The sequence below is a fragment of the Saccopteryx leptura genome, chromosome 2, assembly GCF_036850995.1.
Source record: "Saccopteryx leptura isolate mSacLep1 chromosome 2, mSacLep1_pri_phased_curated, whole genome shotgun sequence".
Classification (NCBI taxonomy): Eukaryota; Metazoa; Chordata; class Mammalia; order Chiroptera; family Emballonuridae; genus Saccopteryx; species Saccopteryx leptura.
The window spans coordinates 314,282,902-314,302,156 of NC_089504.1; the positions used below are offsets into that span (position 1 = coordinate 314,282,902).

Here is a 19,255-nt window from a genome sequence, read left to right on the forward strand (position 1 = left end):
GGTTATGAGTCCCAGGCTGTGCTTGGAACCTGGAACCCCCAGCCTCCCAGCCTTCAGCCATCGAACGTGGCATTTCCTACAGTGCACCCTTTGGACCATTTCCAATAACAATCATCACTACATGGAAAAATAAAGGGGGGATTCCCCCTGGTCAAGTGCTGGAAACACTGGGTTGATCAAAGAGACACAGGTCTCTTTATTGTAAAACTTCTCAGAACCTTTCATGGCATAATGTGCCTGGGAAACCTCCAAGCGAGAAATTGAGTATGTGGTGTTTATTTGACCACAGACCGTTTCTGTTGGTTTGTTTTTATGGGATGTCTCTTGGGACTAGAATACAGAGAGCAGGCTTTGAGAGAAAATGCTGATCTGATATGTAGCGACATCTTATTCCTAAAGAATTCTACATTTTTTAAAAAAGCCATTGATGAGAATAGTTTACTTCACCACTGTGAATTATCAATGTTGCAACCAATAATTTTGATTTCCTCCTTTTCCAGGTGTGGTTCAGGTGTGTGCATGTGCGTGTGCGTGTGCGTGTGCGTGTGCATCTGTGACACCTGGAGCACTGGGAACACACTGCTATGTTTTGCTAGTGCCTTTATTCCTTTTATTCCCATACTTTTCTCACAGTCTGCTTCCTATCCTCAACGACACCCCCAACTGTGCTTCATGTATATTTTCTGATACATGTTCTTGCAAACTGTGCATTCTCGTTTTGTGCTCATCTTTAGCTTATGCCAACAGTCGTGTCATATCTCATTTTGTTCTTTAGTGTGTTCATTGAGCATTATGTTGTCAAGATCCATCGTGTCTCTGTCCCCACCGAGTCTATTGCATTTAACTACTGCTCCTGTGCAGGGCTCTCCCCACCCATCTTACCTATCCACTCTCCCAGAATGTGACACTCAGTGGCTTCCAGCAAACAATGCTGGAGAGGACATCCTTTTTTTTTCTTAAGTGAGAAGCGAGGAGGCAGAGAGACAGACTCCCACATGTACCCCAACAGGGATCTACCCAGCAAGCCCCCATGGGGTGATGCTCCGGCCATCTGGGGCCATTGCTCTGTTGCTCAGCAACCGAGTTATTTTTAGCACCTGAGGTGAGACCATGGAGCCATCCTCAGCACCTGGGGCCAACTTGCTCCCCCTGAGCCATGGCTGCAGGAGGGGAAGAGAGAGAAGGGAGGCAGGGTGGAAAAGCAGATGGTCACTTCTCCTGTGTGCCCTGACTGGGAATTGAACCCAGGACATCTACACACTGGGCTGACACTCTACTGCTGAGCCAACTGGCCAGAACCTGTTGTGGACATCTTTTTAAACTCCTTTATGGCCTGACCTGTGGCAGCACAGTGGATAAAGCATCGACCTGGAACACTGAGGTCGCTGGTTTGAAACCCTGGCCTTGCCTGGTTAAGGCACATATGGTAGTTGATAGTTTCTGCTTCTCCCTTCTCTCTCTCTTTCTCTCTCCTCTTTCTAAAATGAATAAATAAATAAATAAATCTAAAAGCCCTTTATGGACCTGTGCACAAATTCTATAGGCTACATATCTTGCTTTTATAACTGTAAGAAACATATATCTTTGTTCTCTGGGGCCACTTAGTGAATGTTATCAATCCCTAGCAGTCTTTCCATCCTCTGGATGAGTCTTGTCCTTTCAATACAGTATCTCATGGGACCATCCCAACAACCCTGCAAGTTCGGGAGGGCTGATCATATTATCCTTAATTTGTATGTAAACATAAGTGACTTCAGTTGGAGAATGATATAGTTTAGTAGGCAGTGAGAGTAGACCTATGTGAGTTCTCCTTAATAATCCAAAGCCTTTCTGTTCTATTGTCCCTTATTATTGTTCCCTGGACACTCCCAACGCTCCTGCCTTAGGACATCGGCCCTGACAACAGGTCATGTCATTATCTGTTGGTTGTCCTGCTCTCCTGCTAGAACGCAAACTCTGTGAGGACAGGAACTCTGTCTCTTCTTTGCTCTGGTTTCCCGTGTGCCTAGAACAGTGCTTGACATATCACAGGTGCTCAGTAAATAGTTGCTGCATGATGAAAAGAGTCATTCAGGATAGATGTGTCCCCAAGGAAACCTCGAACAACAGGAAGGTCTTGTTTTGCTGATTTTGGTCATCAGTATGATTTCCCTGGGACATCAGGAAAGGGTAGTGGGGGAAGTCTGCCCTCCTAAAATCAGGGCTTTGGGTGGGGGGGCTCTGTAATCTTTCCCCATTGGTGCTCCATCAATTCAGCAGTTAGCCCATAAAAGTATAGTTGATTTATGACTGTGTCAGGCCATCTTGGGACCCACAAGATATGGGGGGGCTCCATCACTTGGGCCACGCTTTGGGCTTTTACTGGGCTGCTAGCTCACGTCTCATCTCCCCTAGCCTTACTTTTGGGGGCTGGCTGAGGGTGCCAGAGGGAGCACCGGATTGGTAGCCAGATCAGGGTTCTGGTTTCAGCTCAGCTGTTCTTTGAACAGTCACTGAGCTCCCGCCTCAAGGTCTGCTGTGCGAAAGGAACTCTGAGCGGCCTCTATCAGTGCAGCCCGCCCAAGGAGCAGGAGTTCAAATTCTGGTTCCTCTGATCCCGCCCTGGGAGAGTGATGATTTCTGGAGCCTGTCCCTGGCCAGCTGTGGAGGGACCTTTACTAGTCCCACACATGGGTCCTCAGAAACGCTGGTGAGGAGTTCTCTGGGCCCTCCCCCTTCCCCCTGGTTAAGGGGCAGCTCTCGGATGACGGCACGTGTCCTGGTGGCATCCACCGCATCGTCACCTTACCTCTTTGGACCTGTTTTCCTAGCTCTGACATTGGGGGCGGGGTGCTGGGCTGGAATCACCACCCTGAAGATCCCTTCTGTCTCTAAAACACCATAATCTGTGCTTTAATGAATTTTTATTTTTCTCTGCCTCCTGTGTCTCCCCACCTGGGTCTAAAATTCTTTTGCCGTTAAATTCTCCTTTCTTCGGCTTGCTGACATCTAGCCAAGAACAGCACTTTATTCCTCCCGCGGCCTGGGGCCCCTCCCCTAGCCGCAGCGTCTTTGCAGAACTGGCTCTGGCTTTCCTCACGCCCTTTAATTCATATTCTGAGTCCATGTATCATTTGTTGAGAAGAGATCTTACTATATACTGTTGCATAAATATATGTTCCACATGTATTCTATGCAACAGGGACCCCCACCACTACACACACACACACACACACACACACACACACACACACACACACAATTCCCTCCAGTGCCTGAGAATCTACATGCCTGGGCATAACTGTGTAGGCGCAAATACTCAGGGACAGCCAATGACTATTTTAATGTTTTTTTGTCCCTGTAGTGCCATCTAACTATTTATTTAGTGTCTTGATGCTGTTTGCATCAACAGCTTTGCCTTAGAGGCTGTTCTTCACGTTTATGCTTCTTACTGTGAAAAAAAATTGCTTGCCTAACATCTGTTCTGAATTCGTTTTCTCTTTATTTTTTTATTTATCTAGTCCCTATTGAATTGCATTGGCGCCAAGGACAGTAACTGGAATTGTAATCTTCAGTGTCCTTCAGGATTTCTGTATACTTCAATATAGCTCTTAATTACTACCTCCTTTTTTTTTTCTGTTAGGAGATACACGTATATACTCGTGTTTCATGCAGGCAGGTTGGTTTGTAGCTTACCTCTCTGCCTGTCCCCCTCTGGGGAATACGTTTTATTAACTGAATAAATTAAATGGGCACGTATATCCAATAGAAGAGAGAGGTTTTTCGTCATAGGTTTGTTTCAGGTAATTTTCCCCCTGGCTGCCTAATTCCCTACTTTAACTATAGCTCTGCTCTAGAAGCAGCGTCACAGTAGCCCACACTGCTGTAACTCACCAGGATGAGGAGGGTTACTGCGCCCTGCAGATGGAGAAGCTCTCCCAACTCAGGTCAGAGTGTGTGACATTGGGCCCGCGTCCTCATCAACGCCCTACTCTCCCCACTTAGAAACCCGCTTCTGCACCAACCAAGCATCTTCCCAGCTGTAGCCAAGAAGGTCCCTAAAAAAGGGCAGTGAGACCTGCCGTCTGTCTGACACCTGGGAAATCTACCAGGTGTCAGACTGTAACCTTGAAACTCAAGGGACTGGCCCAAAGGCACCACGTTCTAACCCAAAAGCAGTGCTCTCTCTGTTTATGATCAGTTCTCGGTTCATTTTGGGAGGGGTGTCCCCCTTCCCCCCTCTCTATGACCTTTCCCACACTCATCTCAGGGTCTGAGTCCAGGCCTTCTAAGAGCACAATGACAGAGAGGCCAGTTGCCCCCAAGTCTGAAAGGACATGCTGCTGGTCCCACTCCACACATCGTCACTCAACAGATGTCTCAGCTCCGCTCTAGGTGGAGCCCTGAGCTGACAGCAGAGGGAGAGGCCACCCCTCCCTTCCAAAAAAGTAGCATTCATGTCTCTTTTCCTGAAGGAATCTGGCATCTAATTTAGAAGAAACACATGATATGGGCCAAGTTGCCCAGGAATGCCAGGTGGTAGTAAGTGTCTGAAAACCAATGCCAAGTAGTTAAGTGTCTGAAAACCACATAATTGAACCAGCAACCTGAAGCCACAAACTGCGTAGGATCATGGGCCAGTGAAGGCAGAGGAGGCTTCTCGGAGGAGGCAGTACTTGAGCAGGGTCTTGAAGGATGAATGACGAGGAGGTGAGGGAAGAGAAAAAAATTGTTCTCCCCAGTGAGACTGGTTAGAGAAAGACCGTGGGGTGGGAATAGTTGGAGGAAGGGATGTTGACAGCTGGAGATGGGGACAAAGGTGGCTCAGTTGACTGTCATCGCCTGATGGAAAGGCTCGGTGACCAGGCTGAGCATGTCCATCATTATACTTTTTGCCACTGGCTTCTGAGCTGGTTAAAGGTACACGATGCAGGTGGATTTCCGGAAGCTGACACTGAGATGGAATTTGGGGTGCAAATTGTTTAATAAAGATCAGTACCTGTGAAGGGAAGGGGCAGAAGCTGTCAGAGACATCCCCCAACAGGACAAAATGGCCAGACCGCTACACTCCTGCATAGCTCAGTCACCAGATGCAGGTTCTCCTGGAAGGGCGTGACCTTGGGTAAGGAGGCTCTGTGCCCCTGAATAGACCCTGAAGGAGCCAAAAGCAGAGACCCTCAGCTGACTGCACTCTCTGCAACTAAACAAGTCCTTCCCTGGGGCGGATCTGAGCATCACACCTCAATGTCACCACATCATGGAAACCATGATTCAGATGAAATCTTTGGCAGAGCCATTGGACTGCAGAAGGGAGGCGATCTCAGCGTTCTGCACGTCTAGGTGGCCATGTACGGCTAGCCCCCAGACTCACCTGCCCCGGCCACACAGGGAGGCACGGAGTAGAGCAGACCCACAAGTGGATGCCTCCACCACAGTGTGGAAGAGGAACAGTGGGCCGCACATTTTAGAACAAACAGGGATTGGGTGGCTTTGGGAATGGAGGATAAAGGTGAGTCAAGAGAAACAAGGTTCTGAGGTTTCAACTCTGGCTTCAAAGCCAAAGGAAGTGGGAAGTCAGGAGGGTAAGAAGTGACTGCCCAGGACCAGAAAGTCAGGCTCAAAACCATCCTCTCATTCACGTGAACGTGCAGGGTGTTCTCTAGCTTCTGGGGGAATGCAAGGGAAAGAAGGCGGGGCTCTGTCCTCAAAGAGCAGCAAGAACACAGAGTGAGAGGCAACTTAACTGAGGAACGGAACAAGGGCTATGGAGACTGCAAAGAGGAAAGGGTCCCAGGATGCCCCACAGGAGAGGGGACAGGTGACCTGAGTGTCACAAAGCCTTTTCCAATCTAACAACAAAATGAAGACCAGAGGAAAACTCACGTGCAAAGTTGGAGAAAAACTACCAATTTGGGAACTACAAATAACTCTATATATATCAACAGTGTGGCTGTGGTTCCCAAACTATGTGCCAAGGCACCCTAGGGTGCCACAGCAAATTCACAGGGCTTCCTGGGATACTCTTCATGGGGAACACAGCGACATCTGTTGGTCACTGTGAAAACTACTTTTAATTTATGTGTCTTTTCCTCAAATATCCACTAAGTTGTTAGAACATAAATACTTATTAAGTAAGTAGTTTGGACTTAACTAGTTAAAAAATAAGAGTGTCAGGGACTTCTTTTGGCCTTGAGAGGCTATGAAAATTTACTGAGTCATGAGGGTGCCATGAATTGAGAAAGTTTAGGAACCTGGGTTGAAGGGGAGTGAGGCAGGGCCAGCAGCTGTGAGCGCCGGCGAGGGCCCTGGTTACCAGGTCAGGATGCTCGGTCCCGTTGCTTCAATGGAGAAGTTTATCTGGAGCGGGACATCATGGTCAGCTTCTGTTCAGCAAAGTTAGATTTGGCCGTGAGTGGGGAGTTGGTTTGGAGGCTGAGAGCCGTATTGGGAGCCACTGCAGGGGTCCAAGTGAGAGACAGGCCTGGACCCTGCAGTGGCAGGATTGGGACACCCCAGTACATGGAGCACGCTCCATTGAAATGATGGGAAGCCTACTGCATGCCTGACACTGCAGCAAACGCCAGACATCAAAGACAACTGAGAGACAAGGGCCCTGTGAGTAAAGCACTCGCAATCAAGTGGAAAGGCAGCCAAGAAAACAAACCTTTACAGAGTGAGACCCACCAGGAATTAACCAGGGAAGAGAAGGAGAAAGAGTGCTGTTCCAGGAAGCCAGGAGAACAGCATGTGCAAAGGCACGGAGGTGAGAGATGGTGGAGGGTGTCAGTAAATTAGGTTGGTCATCAATGCTGGCGCTTAGGTGACGGGAAACAGGGAGGGACGCTGCCAGAGAGCAAGGCAAGGGCCAGGGTGTGAAGGACGTTGCATGAAAACTCCCAAAGGGCTGGATGGTGACCAACCACTGAAGGGTTTTAAATACGGAAGCGGTACTTCTGCATTATACAAAGTCCTAGGTGGACAAACCGAGCCAGGGCCCAATTGTAGACAATTAGCAAATAGGAACACCAGCCAGAAAGACAGAGACAAACATCTCTGAATGGGAGGTCCGAAGTCTGGCCAAGAACAGAGGAACCAAAGGTCTACCAGACGAAGGCAGGAGACTAACGCCAAACGGACCCCAGGCACCCCAGAGAGGGGAAGGGATGATAAAGGGCTGGTTCTGTCCATCAGGCCCCAGGCACCCCAGAGAGGGAAAGGGATGATAAAGGGCTGGTTCTGTCCATCGACCCCTGGAGGGTATGTGAGCTCAGGGTCAGCCCCCAGGCAGGAGTGCCCTGAGGCTTCCCTACGCAGGTAAGACACACCCTGCTTGGAGTGACAGGTGGGAGTCCAGAGAAAGCAGCTCCCAGACTGTCACTAACTCTGCCAGAAAAGTGTCCCTAGAGGCTTGAGTCTGCTCTGCCACTCAGCTAACTCAAAAACACCCTGCTTTAATGCCAGACTAGATAGCATGGTGCCCAGTGAGCCAGGGAGGGCCAGAGCCCTATGGCTCCCGGGCCATGCTCTATCCACAGCATGGTGCAGGCTGCCAGCCCAGGGCCAGCCCCTGGGGAAGCTGAATACTCATGCGCTCCCAGCCCTGGACTTCTAGTTAGCTTTTTGCTAAACTTTTGGGAAGTTGAGAATCTCAAACACTCACAATTGAGTGTTCTGGGAGCCAATGGCCACCATTGCCCACTAAGCTTTCTGACACATCCACATCTAGACTCCAGAGCGGAGGTTAGACCTAAGGTCAGGACCACAGTTACCCTTTTAATATCCTCAACCTGCTGGGAGAGCAGACTATCACCCAGGCGAGGACTTCCCAGATGCTTGGTGTTTCATAGTTGTCAGGGTTGCTGGAGGCGCTCATCAACCCTTCAGTCTCTGCCTGGAAACCAGGTCTCTGGATGCATGCTTAGAGTCCTTCTGCTGACATGGGGGCGTGGGGTGTGTGGCATGTCATCTGGTCTCTGAGAGCACTCCTAACCCAGCTTCTTCGTTCTCTATAAGTGGCACTAGCAGGTGTGGCCCACCCACTGGAGGGCACAGGGCCCCTCAATTTTGATGGGGAGTCTATCATGCCTAACATGTTACTGTGGATTAAATGTTTCCCATCTGGGCCCTGGCCGGTTGGCTCAGCGGTAGAGCGTCGGCCTGGCGTGTGGGGGACCCGGGTTCGATTCCCGGCCAGGGCACATAGGAGAAACGCCCATTTGCTTCTCCACCCCCGCCCCCCCCCCCGCCTCCTTCCTCTCTGTCTCTCTCTTCCCCTCCCGCAGCCAAGGCTCCATTGGAGCAAAGATGGCCCGGGCACTGGGGATGGCTCCTTGGCCTCTGCCCCAGGCACTGGAGTGGCTCTGGTTGCGGCAGAGCGACGCCCTGGAGGGGGCAGAGCATCGCCCCCTGGTGGGCAGAGCTTCGCCCCTGATGGGCGTGCCGGGTGGATCCTGGTCGGGCGCATGTGGGAGTCTGTCTGACTGTCTCTCCCCGTTTCCAGCTTCAAAAAAGAAAAATAAAATGTTTCCCATCTGACCTACATAACAGCCTCTTTTATCAAAGAAGCTGGCTCAGGAAGGTTGTGGTTTGCTCAAGGTGACACAGCTGTTAAAGCACAGGGCAGGGCCTTGAACCCAAGCCCCCACAGCCACCCTGACTTGTGACAGACCCAGAGGGGACACTCCAGGGAGAAATTTCCTTTTCCCCCTTTTTTCTTGTTCTTATTGCAAAAGTCATAGGCACTCATTATAAACCACTTAAACATGAGATACACGATGTGATGACAAGGAACAGTCGCCCAGAACTTCCTGCTCCAGATACATGCCCTGTTAGCTATCTGATGTATCTTCCTGCAAAGTCCTTCTGGGAAGATGACTCCCAGGCCCCGGCATAGTGCCTGGCACAGAGAATGAACTGAATAAGACGCCTGTTGAATGAACTAATGGAGAGACTACCATTTATTTACAGAACCCTCTGGGCCATTTCACAATGTGCTTATCGGTTCAGCTGTGTCTCTTGGACACCCTTCTGTGTGGGTGCCTCCCGAGGAACAGGCTCTAGAGCTCGGTCACCCCAGATGGGAGCAGGTCTTTGGAACAGGGCCAGGCAGCCCCCTGGCTAACACCAGCCATCTACCCTGCCTCAGTTCCCCAGAAGGCAGCTGTGAACTATTTTGGTTGAACTGACTGGACAGTTCTTTTCTTTTCTTTTTAAAAAAGAAAATGACTAATTAAACAAGTGTTATTTTTGTCGGCAATAATACTTTGTCGATCTGCCTCAATTTTCTCTTCAACCAGGTGCACTGGGATTGCACAAGCAAATTCTTATGTGCATAAATAAATATACATGCACAAATGGCTGAGAAGTTTTTGCTCCGAAAGGAGACTATCAGAGGAAGCAAGAACTTACTTTGGTCATTGGGCTGGTGGGTGATTCTGGTTCATTCAGTAGGAAGCTTCTTTGAATTCCCACCTTTAAAAGACCATGGACACAGTGGGAGCCGGGCTTTTTCCTCACACACATCTGCTCAGCACATGGGCCGTTCTGCAGGGGCTGGCCTGGGACAGGTCTGTTGGAGTAGATGACAGCATGGTCAAGGGCGAGGGCCCAAGCTGTCACACTGAGCTCAAGTCTCTATCTCGGGCAGCTTACCTAAACTCTCCAAGCCTCAGAGAGTTTATACCCACTATTCCGAAAAGTGGGTATAACAACTACCACATCCATTTTTTTTTTATGAGGATTAAATGAGATCATACAAGCAAAGCACTCAGAACAAGGCCTGGCAGGTAGTGAGCACTCATCACAGGCTCATGATGGTGGGTCCCTCAAAGGTCCTGAGAAGCGTCCTCAACCCTTCTGCCCTCACTGATTTCATGAAGATAGGAAGTTCCTTCACACCCTGCAGAGCGTTGACTTGATATTCTAAGACCATAATTTAATTTCCTTTTTAATTCATAAGAATTATAGGATCTACAGCTGCAGCTGCAAAACGCAGAGACTGCCAGCTTCCCTCCCATATTTCAGGGACGAGGAGGCTGGAGTGAAGGGTGTCTATGGAGTTTGCCTTAGATGGTTTTCTGAGTGCGTGGCAGGGCTGGGTGACCCTGGACCCAGCCTCCGTCGCAGCAGGATGCTGCAATACATTCATACTTGTGCACACAATTAAGGCCAGACCCTCTATAGACGTCCATTTGGAGAAACATAATGAGACAAGGCATGCCCAGGGTTGAAAAGGAAAGGGGGCACCATGTTAGTGAGATCTTCAGGTTCACAATGCTGGAAACCCAACTCAAATGAACTGAGCTACAAACTAACTTATGCTTGGAGGATCCAGGGAAGATGGCAAGAGGAAAAAACCTCGAACCAGACTTTGTATGTACTTCCTCCACACTCCGTTTATCTTATATAATCTCTGTTAGCAGCTTCTGCAGAGAGCTCTTGCCATGGGCTAGAAAGATGGCCACCAACAGCCCTAGGTTCATATATTCCCAGCTTAGCAGCTCCAAGAGGAAGACAGAGCATCCACCCCAGCCTCCACATGTACATCCTAATGAAAGATTCTGCCTAGCCCTGACTGGGACATGTATCCACCCTGTGGACCAGTCACAGTTGCCAAGGAGATGAGATACTGTGTCTGGCCATGCCTGGATGGTGAGTCCATCCCCATGGCCAGAGGGATGGAGTGGTTGCTATCCCTGACAGAGGCTCCAGAACTGCACGGAAGCGGGGGGGGGGGGGTGCTACCTCAGATGGGGGGGAGGTGTTACCTCAGGGAGGGCTGGGCAGATGAAACCAGAGAGACCGTGACCCAGGAACCGAAAAGGGGGCCTGGAAAAGGAGCTTTGTTTACACATTTTGCTTTTCAAGATCTTTCCCAGAGCTCCTCAAAATACAGATGAATTCTGGGGTAAATATAAATTCACAAGATTACACAATTTACATGTAAAATGGGGCTAGTTTTCTCACGAGGTTCATAAACCAGCTCTGAGGCAATTCTAAAGAAATTGTGACAAAATTGTTTTTAGCGTTAGCGATATTACTAGAAAAACACATAAAGACTCCCAAAGTGCCCACTTGGGAGGCCAACTTTCATTGGAATGTAGGAATATTTATTTTGGTATTTTTTTTGAAAATCCGGATTATGTGTAAAATTATTTTGGTAATAACTAAATCGATACAGATATATTACCCAAATATGTTGACACCCCAGTGTAAATGTTTTCCTTGTAGAATTAAGAATTTGGGAAAATAGGAATGGTGTGAACACTGGTTGGATACAGAATGAGGTTTTTAATTTGGGAAGTGGGGTCCCCCAACCTGGTTATTGTTATCATATCAGGATCCCCTGGGCAGCCTGTTACAATTAGAAGAGACTGGGTCCCACCCCAGAGACCCTGGTCAGGTGGGTCTGGGTGGGGCCAGGCATCCTTATTTTCTGAATGATGGACAGGTGGTTGTGACTAGCCACTGCCTCGGGCAGTGCTCTCAGTGTAGGAGCAGTTTTCTGGCATCACACTCTGGAGAACCCATTAAAATACATATTCCTAGGCCCCACCCATGCCTACTAGATCTAACTTGGTGAAGAGGAGAGTTATGACTCTCTAGTTTATTAAGCTCCCAAGTGAGTTTTCTAAAAATATATTTTGAGACAATTATAGATACACAGAAAGTTATGAAACAAAATGTATGGAAAGGGCATTGGCTGGTTGGCTCAGTGGTAGAGCATCGGCCTGGCATGTAGAAGTCCTGGGTTCAATTCCCGGCCAGGGCACACAGGAGAAGCGCCCATCTGCTTCTGCACCCTTCCCCCTCTCCTTTCTCTCTCTCTCTCTCTCTTCCCCTCCTACAGTCAAGGCTCCATTGGAGTAAAGTTGGCCCAGGCACTGAGGATGGCTCCATGACCTCCTCCTCAGGCGCTAGAATGGCTCTGGTTGCAAAGGAGCAATGCCTCAGATGGGCAGAGCATCGCCCCCTGGTGGGCTTGCCGAGTGGATCCCAGTCGGGTGCATGTGGGAGTCTGTCTGTCTGTCTCCCTGCTTCTCACTTTGGAAAAAGACCAAAAAAAAGAAAATGTACGGAGAGGTCCTATGGGCCATTTATTCCATTTTCCCCAGTGATAACCTCTTGCAACCCTAGAGTACATTAGCAAAGCTAGGAATTTGGCATTGGTACTATCCACAATGTTTATTTGGATCTTACTAGGTTCCCGTGTAAGTGTGTGTGTGTGTGTGTGTGTGTGTAGCATCTTATGCAATTATACCACATGTGTAGGTTTGCGTAACCACCGCCGCAGCCGAGACACAGAACTGTCCACCGCCACAAGGCTCTCTAGCCAAACCAACCTATCACTACCCTTTTCCTAACCCCTGGCAACTACTAACATCTTCTCCTTCTCTATAATTTTGTTATTTCAAAACTGTGATATAAATTGAATAATAGAATATTAAACCTTTTGCTCAAAAGGAGGAGCAGAGATTATAGACAATATTTTTTAAGTAAACTTTCAAAATTCAAAAAGATACATGAAACCTTTCAAGAGTGACTTTTCTTCACTCACAGAAGTCCCTTGAGATTCACTCAAATCACACAAGTATTAGCAGTTTGGGGTCTTTTATCTTGCAGTATAGTATTCTGCTGTATGAATGTACCATTCTCACAACAGAAATCTCCCTGCTCAGGTTTGAAAACCTGAAAGTTTTATTTGATGCAGTGTTTCATTTAAGGAAAAGGAGATCAGAAATTCCAGGTGAGAAAGTGGAGGTTGCCAGCGGCAGGTGTGGCAGGGACTGTTTTGTGGCAAGCCCGTCTCAGTTAGAGGTCACTCATGCCAGCTCACTGGCTGAGCCTGTCCCCTATTTCTTCATTAATGTCAAACTATCTGCTGAATTTCATCACATACAGATGTGGCAACCAGATGTTCAGACCTTCCCCAACAGGTTTAATTCTTTCCTGAATTCTCAGTGTTTATTCACTTCAGACTTTTTCTAAGAATCAATATATAAAAGTTATTTATACTCCCCCCCCCCCAAGAATGCCTATCTTCCCCATTTTGGGACAATATGGACAACAGAGACCTCTACCATTTTCCTTCTTGGTCTCACTGCTGGGTCTTATGCATTCCTTATTGGGGCAGGGGTTAAATGTACAAATCTATCTTTTCTATTGCGAGCTCTCTGGGGGCAGGAACTCTGCCTTATTCATCCCAGAATCTCCAGGGACTCCATAGTACTAGGTTGGATTCCATAAATGTCAGAATGAAGTTTAATGTCAGACCATCTCATTAATATTGTTCCTCATGATCAGGACACGCATTCCCCCTTCTTCTCTGCATCTTTACTTCCTATTTATTTTTTATCCTTCAGTCTAAGCCACCGCAAATTCTTTTTGGAAAGGATAAATGGATAGATGAATACAACGCGTTTCAAAGTAACTCTTGTATCTGTCCCAGGTACTATCTCGGCCGTCGGATGTTTGTCGTTATCTCGGATCCCGACATGATCAAGCAGGTGTTGGTGGAGAACTTCGCTAACTTTACCAACAGAATGGTATGTAGTTTTCTTCCTGCATCCAGTGGATGGGGAGTTATGCTCAGATGCAAGGACCACACATCCCAACCCACAGGGACACGATTGGGTCTCTGACCAGCTTTAGATCAGTTCGACTCGAAACTGAGCGCCCCCGCAAATTCAAGTTTTCAAAAGAGGTGGACAGACCGGTACAAAGGAAGGGCACTTACATTGAAGAGATGCTTCCAGGCAGCTAAAGCTCATGAGAAGTTGCAGTTAATAAAAATCCTAAAACCAGGAGGGTTTTTTTTAAGCTGCGTTTAAAGCTAGAGGAATCCAGAGGGCATAAATCATTGGAAGACCCAGCAAGGTTAATAAATATCAGAGAAAAGGCAAAATTTTGAGCCTCTTATGCTGACGTCATTCCCAGAGAACATAAAAGTCTTACGGCTGGAAAGAAAAGACCAGCAACATCACAAGGGAAATTTGTCCCCAAGTAGCAGGAGAAGTCTGTAAGAGGGCCCTTTGATGTCAGTATCAAGCCTCCGGCCCCGGAAAGGATGTAAGTACCCCGTCTTTTTAGAAAGCATAGTTCCTCTTCTTATCTTTGCTGAGAAATCCCAGAGAATGGAAGAGGTGACTGAAAATGGCAGAGGTCAGTGTGGTCCATCGTTTCCCAAAGTGGGGAGATAGGAATTCTGGCAGAGAAGACCAACAACATTTATGTTCTTAAAAAGAGTCTAAAGTGAATTAATAAACATTTGCTTGTGAGAATTCAGAGAATCACTATGTGCCAAATCCCCCCCCCCCTTTTTTTGTCAAATTAAACTCATCTTCCGTTCCTATAGGGATAGTAGGTCATGAAGTCACTTTCTTGTTGGTTACTTGGCAAACATTTGCACCCTTGCCGAATGCCAGGCACTATCTAGGTGCTGCTTATAAAGAGATAGAAGACTCAGCCTTGTCCTCAGGAGCTCAGCGTCTAGTGACAGAGGTAGACAGGCAGTTATGGTAGGGTGAATGTTATTGCTATAGAAAATTCTGTGCCATCTAGGATGAGGATGAGAGAAGACTAATTAGGTGAGAGATCTCGGAGGCGGGGGTGGGGGTGGGGGGTGGTGTTGAGTCTTAAATAAATTTGCATAGCTCCACCCCCACCCCATGTTCTGTACCCATTGAGCCACCCAGAGTGTTTTGTTCTCATTCAATTTCACTAGAACTTATGAGACTGGTACAAGAATCATCTCTATCGTACACAGACAGAAACTGAGACCCAGTGAAGTGGCAACCCTGGTCACGTGACTAATGGGAGGCAGAGCAGGGATTCACATACCATCTCCCAACTCAAGGCCAGGCCTCTTTTTTACTGCCATGACTGGAGCAGCGGTGTCAGGTGATATTTCCGGACTGCCAGGGTTCATTGAGCAGTTGGACACTCATCCTCCAGCCCCCGGGGCATCATGCCCAATTCCAGGCACCACCTGGCCACTAGGAGAAGGTGACCTGGAGGGACAGCTGAAAGACACTGCAGAAGGTTAACTGCTGCTGCCTCCAGATTCTTGTGTGCAAACATCTTGTTGTCATTCCCTGTTCAAAGTCCCCTGAAGGTCTTCTGGGCTTTTAGAGATAGAGCCTGATGGTTAAATACAGCTGTAGACTGGTGCTCAGAGTGTTGATTAAAGAAGTGGGGGGCCTGACCAGGTGGTGGCACAGTGGATGGAGCATCGGACTGGGATGCGGAGGACCCAGGTTCAAGTTCCCGAGGTCACCAGCTTGGGCGCAGGCTCATCTGGTTTGAGCAGAGTTCACCAGCTTGGACCCAAGGTCACTGGCTCGAGCAAGGGGTTACTTGGTTTGCTGAGGGCCCACAGTCAAGGCACATAAGAGAAAGCAATCAATAAACAACTAAGGTGTTGCAACAAAAAACTGATGATTGATGCTTCTCATCTCTCTCTATTCCTGTCTGTCTATCCCTATCTATCCCTCTCTCTGACTCTATCTCTGTAAAAAAAAAAAAAAAAAAAAAAAAAAGTGGGGGAAGACAGTCGGTCAAAGGGCCCAGACCACCACGCCCTGTCTCAGCAGGCAGTGAAGGCACTTCCTGAGCTGGCCAGGGGCTTGAGTACCCGTAGCCCCTGAGCTTTGAGATGGGACCTGGCAGGCATGTGTCTCTCAGTTGTTTCAAGTGACACCCAGATATCACCATGATAGCTGACTTGGAAGAGGCTGCCCTGTAATTGATATATTAGGAGCAAACATTCACTCAACACACACGCGCAAGCAGAGGGCACCAACAAAGTGGCCCTAGCTTCAGTCCACTTCTCCCGTAAACCATTTTTCTGGCCTCCCTAATTTTTTCCAACCCAAGACTAAGTAAGGTCCCTAGTCCCCAAACTCAGAATATGGTTCTAATTTTCTTCTTGCACTCAATACAGTGGCCTCAGGAGAAAGTTCAAGTTCCCCCAATAAGATTTAAGGGCCTTGATACTTTAGATGCATTTTATATCCTCAAATATCACATCTCACTGCTCCCCAATAAAAGCTGTCACTCCAGCTGGACTGGCCTCTCCATTCTCTCTGTAGCCTCTTCTGGAAAGCCCTGCCCCAGTGCCTTTGCTCATGCTGACACTCCTACTCAAATTGGAGGCAGTATAACAGTAGGTCTTGCATTTACTAATGACGTGAGCTTGAGCAAATTACTTAACTCCTTTAAGCCTACCCCTCCTCCTTTGGAAGATGCGGATATAGTCTACCTCCCTGGGCTGTTGAAGGCTAAATGCAATCACATGTATAAATCCTGCCTCACATGTAAGCAAGACAAGCACTCACCATGCACCGGCTGCTGTAAAAAGGAAGTCCTCCACCTCTTTGGCACCCATCCAAACCCTAGCTATTCTTCCAGCCTCTCCTCCAATTCTGCCTCCTCCAGGAAGGCTTCCTTCCCTCACTCCACATGTCCTTTTCCCCTTCTCTGAATTCTGTTTATAACACTCACCGTTGGCATCACTCACTTTCACAACTGATTCCATGTGGTACCTTTTGTCGCAGCTATGGCTTGCACCAAACTTGATCATTAGTTCTTCCAGGCTTGTACTTCGTTTTTGTACTCCATGGCCCAAACACATCATGGCTACTCCGTCTCCGGTATTACCCTTGTTCAAACTGAACTGAGTCTCCATCAACCTGACACTCGCCCCTGAAGAACGAGGCATTGCCTGAACCTGCAGAGTCGCTATTCCGTACACTTTCTCTTCTAGATCATTCATAAACATGGAAAAAGACCCATCAGAGATTTGATCTCTAAGAAAACCCCAATGTTTATACTTTTCCATCTGGGAATGTATCCACTTAACTTTAGTTTTATTTACGGTCTTTAAGCCAATTCCGTATTGATGATAAAACAACCCTTAGTGACTCAATTAAAAAAAAAAAACAAACCCATCTTTAGAGTGGGATTTTCTCACAGGTTTTTGAAAGTCAAATTAAATTGGGTTCCGTGGTTTGCTCTTATCCATATGCTTATTTATCTGCTCAAAGAACTCAAGGAGATTAGTGAGGCGTGATTTCTCCTCACGACACCATGCTGTCTTCCCTCTAATAAGCCATATTTACTTAAGTGTTCAGTGAGTCTGCTTTATTATACATTCATTCAGTGAACATTAAACGCTTACTCCATGCAAGCTTCCACCAAATGGTCCCTGGCGATACAGAAAGTACCTCAGCATATTAGTTTGATACATTAAGTGAAAAGAAACTTAAATAACGGATGGCTTCTTTTTCTGCCTGTGAGAGCCCAATGCCTGCTCACGGATCCGAGCTGGATGCACGTGGGGCCCCGCCAGCCCGGCGGAGAGCAGCCATGATGCAGAAAGGTGATGCCAGCTCCACACACCCAAAGGGACTTGAGAGAGCATCCTGGTTGGAGGTGGGGGTACACCACAGGGCACTCCCCAACATGTGTTGCTATTGAGCAAATGCATGAATTCAAAAATCATTGAATGAAATTATTACTTTATCAAACTCCACAACACTGGGCTGGACAGACTGTGAATCACACTCAAGGTGGAATTCACATATTTTGAGGCACTCGGTCTTGCAGAACGATGGCTCTGGCTTGCCCATTTCCCAGCTGGACTTTGTGGGCCCCTATCAGTACCTCCAGCACTTCCTGACGCTGCTCGGTGGCCGGGCAACCACAGTTTACTGTCAAACCCAAATCAGTCTTTTCACATTTATAAAACCTGTTGCCCCAGCACCCTGAGACTTGGTTATTTTTATTTAGATTTTTTTTAATTAGCTCCTCTTTGCTATTGGGCACTCAACGAAGCCATGGAGGCAGGAGGGTTCTGTTTTGTTTTGTTTTTTAAACTATCTGTGGAAACTGGAGCTGAGGTCCATGTGACTCTGTAGAAATTATCACAACCAGTGGTAGAATTTTCCATCCCTGGCCTCTCCTCAAGGCGGGGGAGCTGTGGGAAGGGTGGCCGAAGTAGGGTGGTCTAGTTGGAAAGGGTCCTGGAGGGGATGCACTCAATCATTAAACCTGCTGCCAGAAGCTCTGGGTTCTGGTCCAAAATAACAGCATGAGGTGAGTCAGGCCACAGGAATATCCATTTCCAGGGTCTGCTGCCTCTATGTAAGTGGAGACACAAGGTGAAGGTAGTTCTTTTTTTTTTTTTTAATATTAAGTGAGAGGCAGGGAAGCAGAGTCAGACTCCCATATGTACCCTGACTGCAATCCATCTGGCAAGCCCCCTATGGTGTGATGCTCTGCCCACCTGGGGCCACTGCTCTATTGCTCGGTAACTGAGCCATTTTAGTGCCTGAAGTGAGGCCATGGAGCCATCCTCAGCACCCGGGGCCAAGTTGCTTAAACTATTTGAGCCATAGCTCTGGGAGGAGGAGGAGAGAGAGAGTTAGAGAGAGAGAAGGGGGAAGGGTGGAGAAGCAGATGGTCATTTCTCTTGTGTGCCCTGACTGAGAATTGAACCCAGAACTTCCACACATCAGGCCAACGCTCTACTACTGAGCCAACTGGCCAGGGTGTGGTGTGGGTAGTTTTATGTATGTGTGGATGAGGGCATCAGGCCTGAGGTCCTCACAGGTGATACAAGGTCACTGCTCCAGGCACTGGTCTAGTCACACCCTCGGCTCACAAGAGACACATCTAAAGCCATGGGATGGATTTGTGAGTGGTTTTATCCAGAACCACAAGAACCTAGCAGCCTGGGGCTGCCTCTCCCAAGGCCACCTACCTCCTTTCACCATGTGGATGATGGAAACATGGACAAACTCCTGAGCAACCACAAAGCCCTTAGCACTGGCAACGATCACTAAAGTTCTGAGGCAAATTAGCCACTGGAAACCTCACTGTCTCTGTCTGCATCTGCGGCCACACCCACTGCAGCAAAGCTGTCAGCTCATCACAGCTCACCGGCAAGGAAAAGCACACAGAGCTACTGGTGGATCGGGCCACCTGTGCTGGAGACACAGACGCCTGCCTGCTGGCATCAACCCAGGGGAGAGGGAGCCTCAGCAGGCTTGCCCTAAAACTGCCCCACACCCCACACCTGTAACTGGCACTCTCCACTGACGGCTTTTGGAAACTTGTTGATCTCCTTTCCTGTCAACAAAACACTGAGTCAATGAAAAGACTCAGCTTTTCAAACCTGAGCCGTGAAATGTCTGTTGTGAGCACGGTTTTTGGTGCCCAGACTAAGAATATGCTTGTTACCCCGGTGAAAGTTTGAATACTATTGTTCACTTTGCCT

At 48.1% G+C, this 19,255-nt stretch overlaps 1 protein-coding gene across 3 annotated transcripts in view; it reads left to right on the forward strand.

The window, feature by feature from the left end:
- TBXAS1 (thromboxane A synthase 1) overlaps positions 1 to 19,255 on the forward strand; it is a 132,094-nt gene that overhangs the window by 43,876 nt on the left and 68,963 nt on the right. For all 3 annotated transcript variants that reach the window (XM_066366180.1, XM_066366181.1, XM_066366182.1), the window contains exon 4: positions 13,427 to 13,523. In XM_066366180.1, the coding sequence (XP_066222277.1) occupies positions 13,427 to 13,523 (97 nt within the window). The remainder of the gene's footprint in view (positions 1 to 13,426; positions 13,524 to 19,255) is intronic.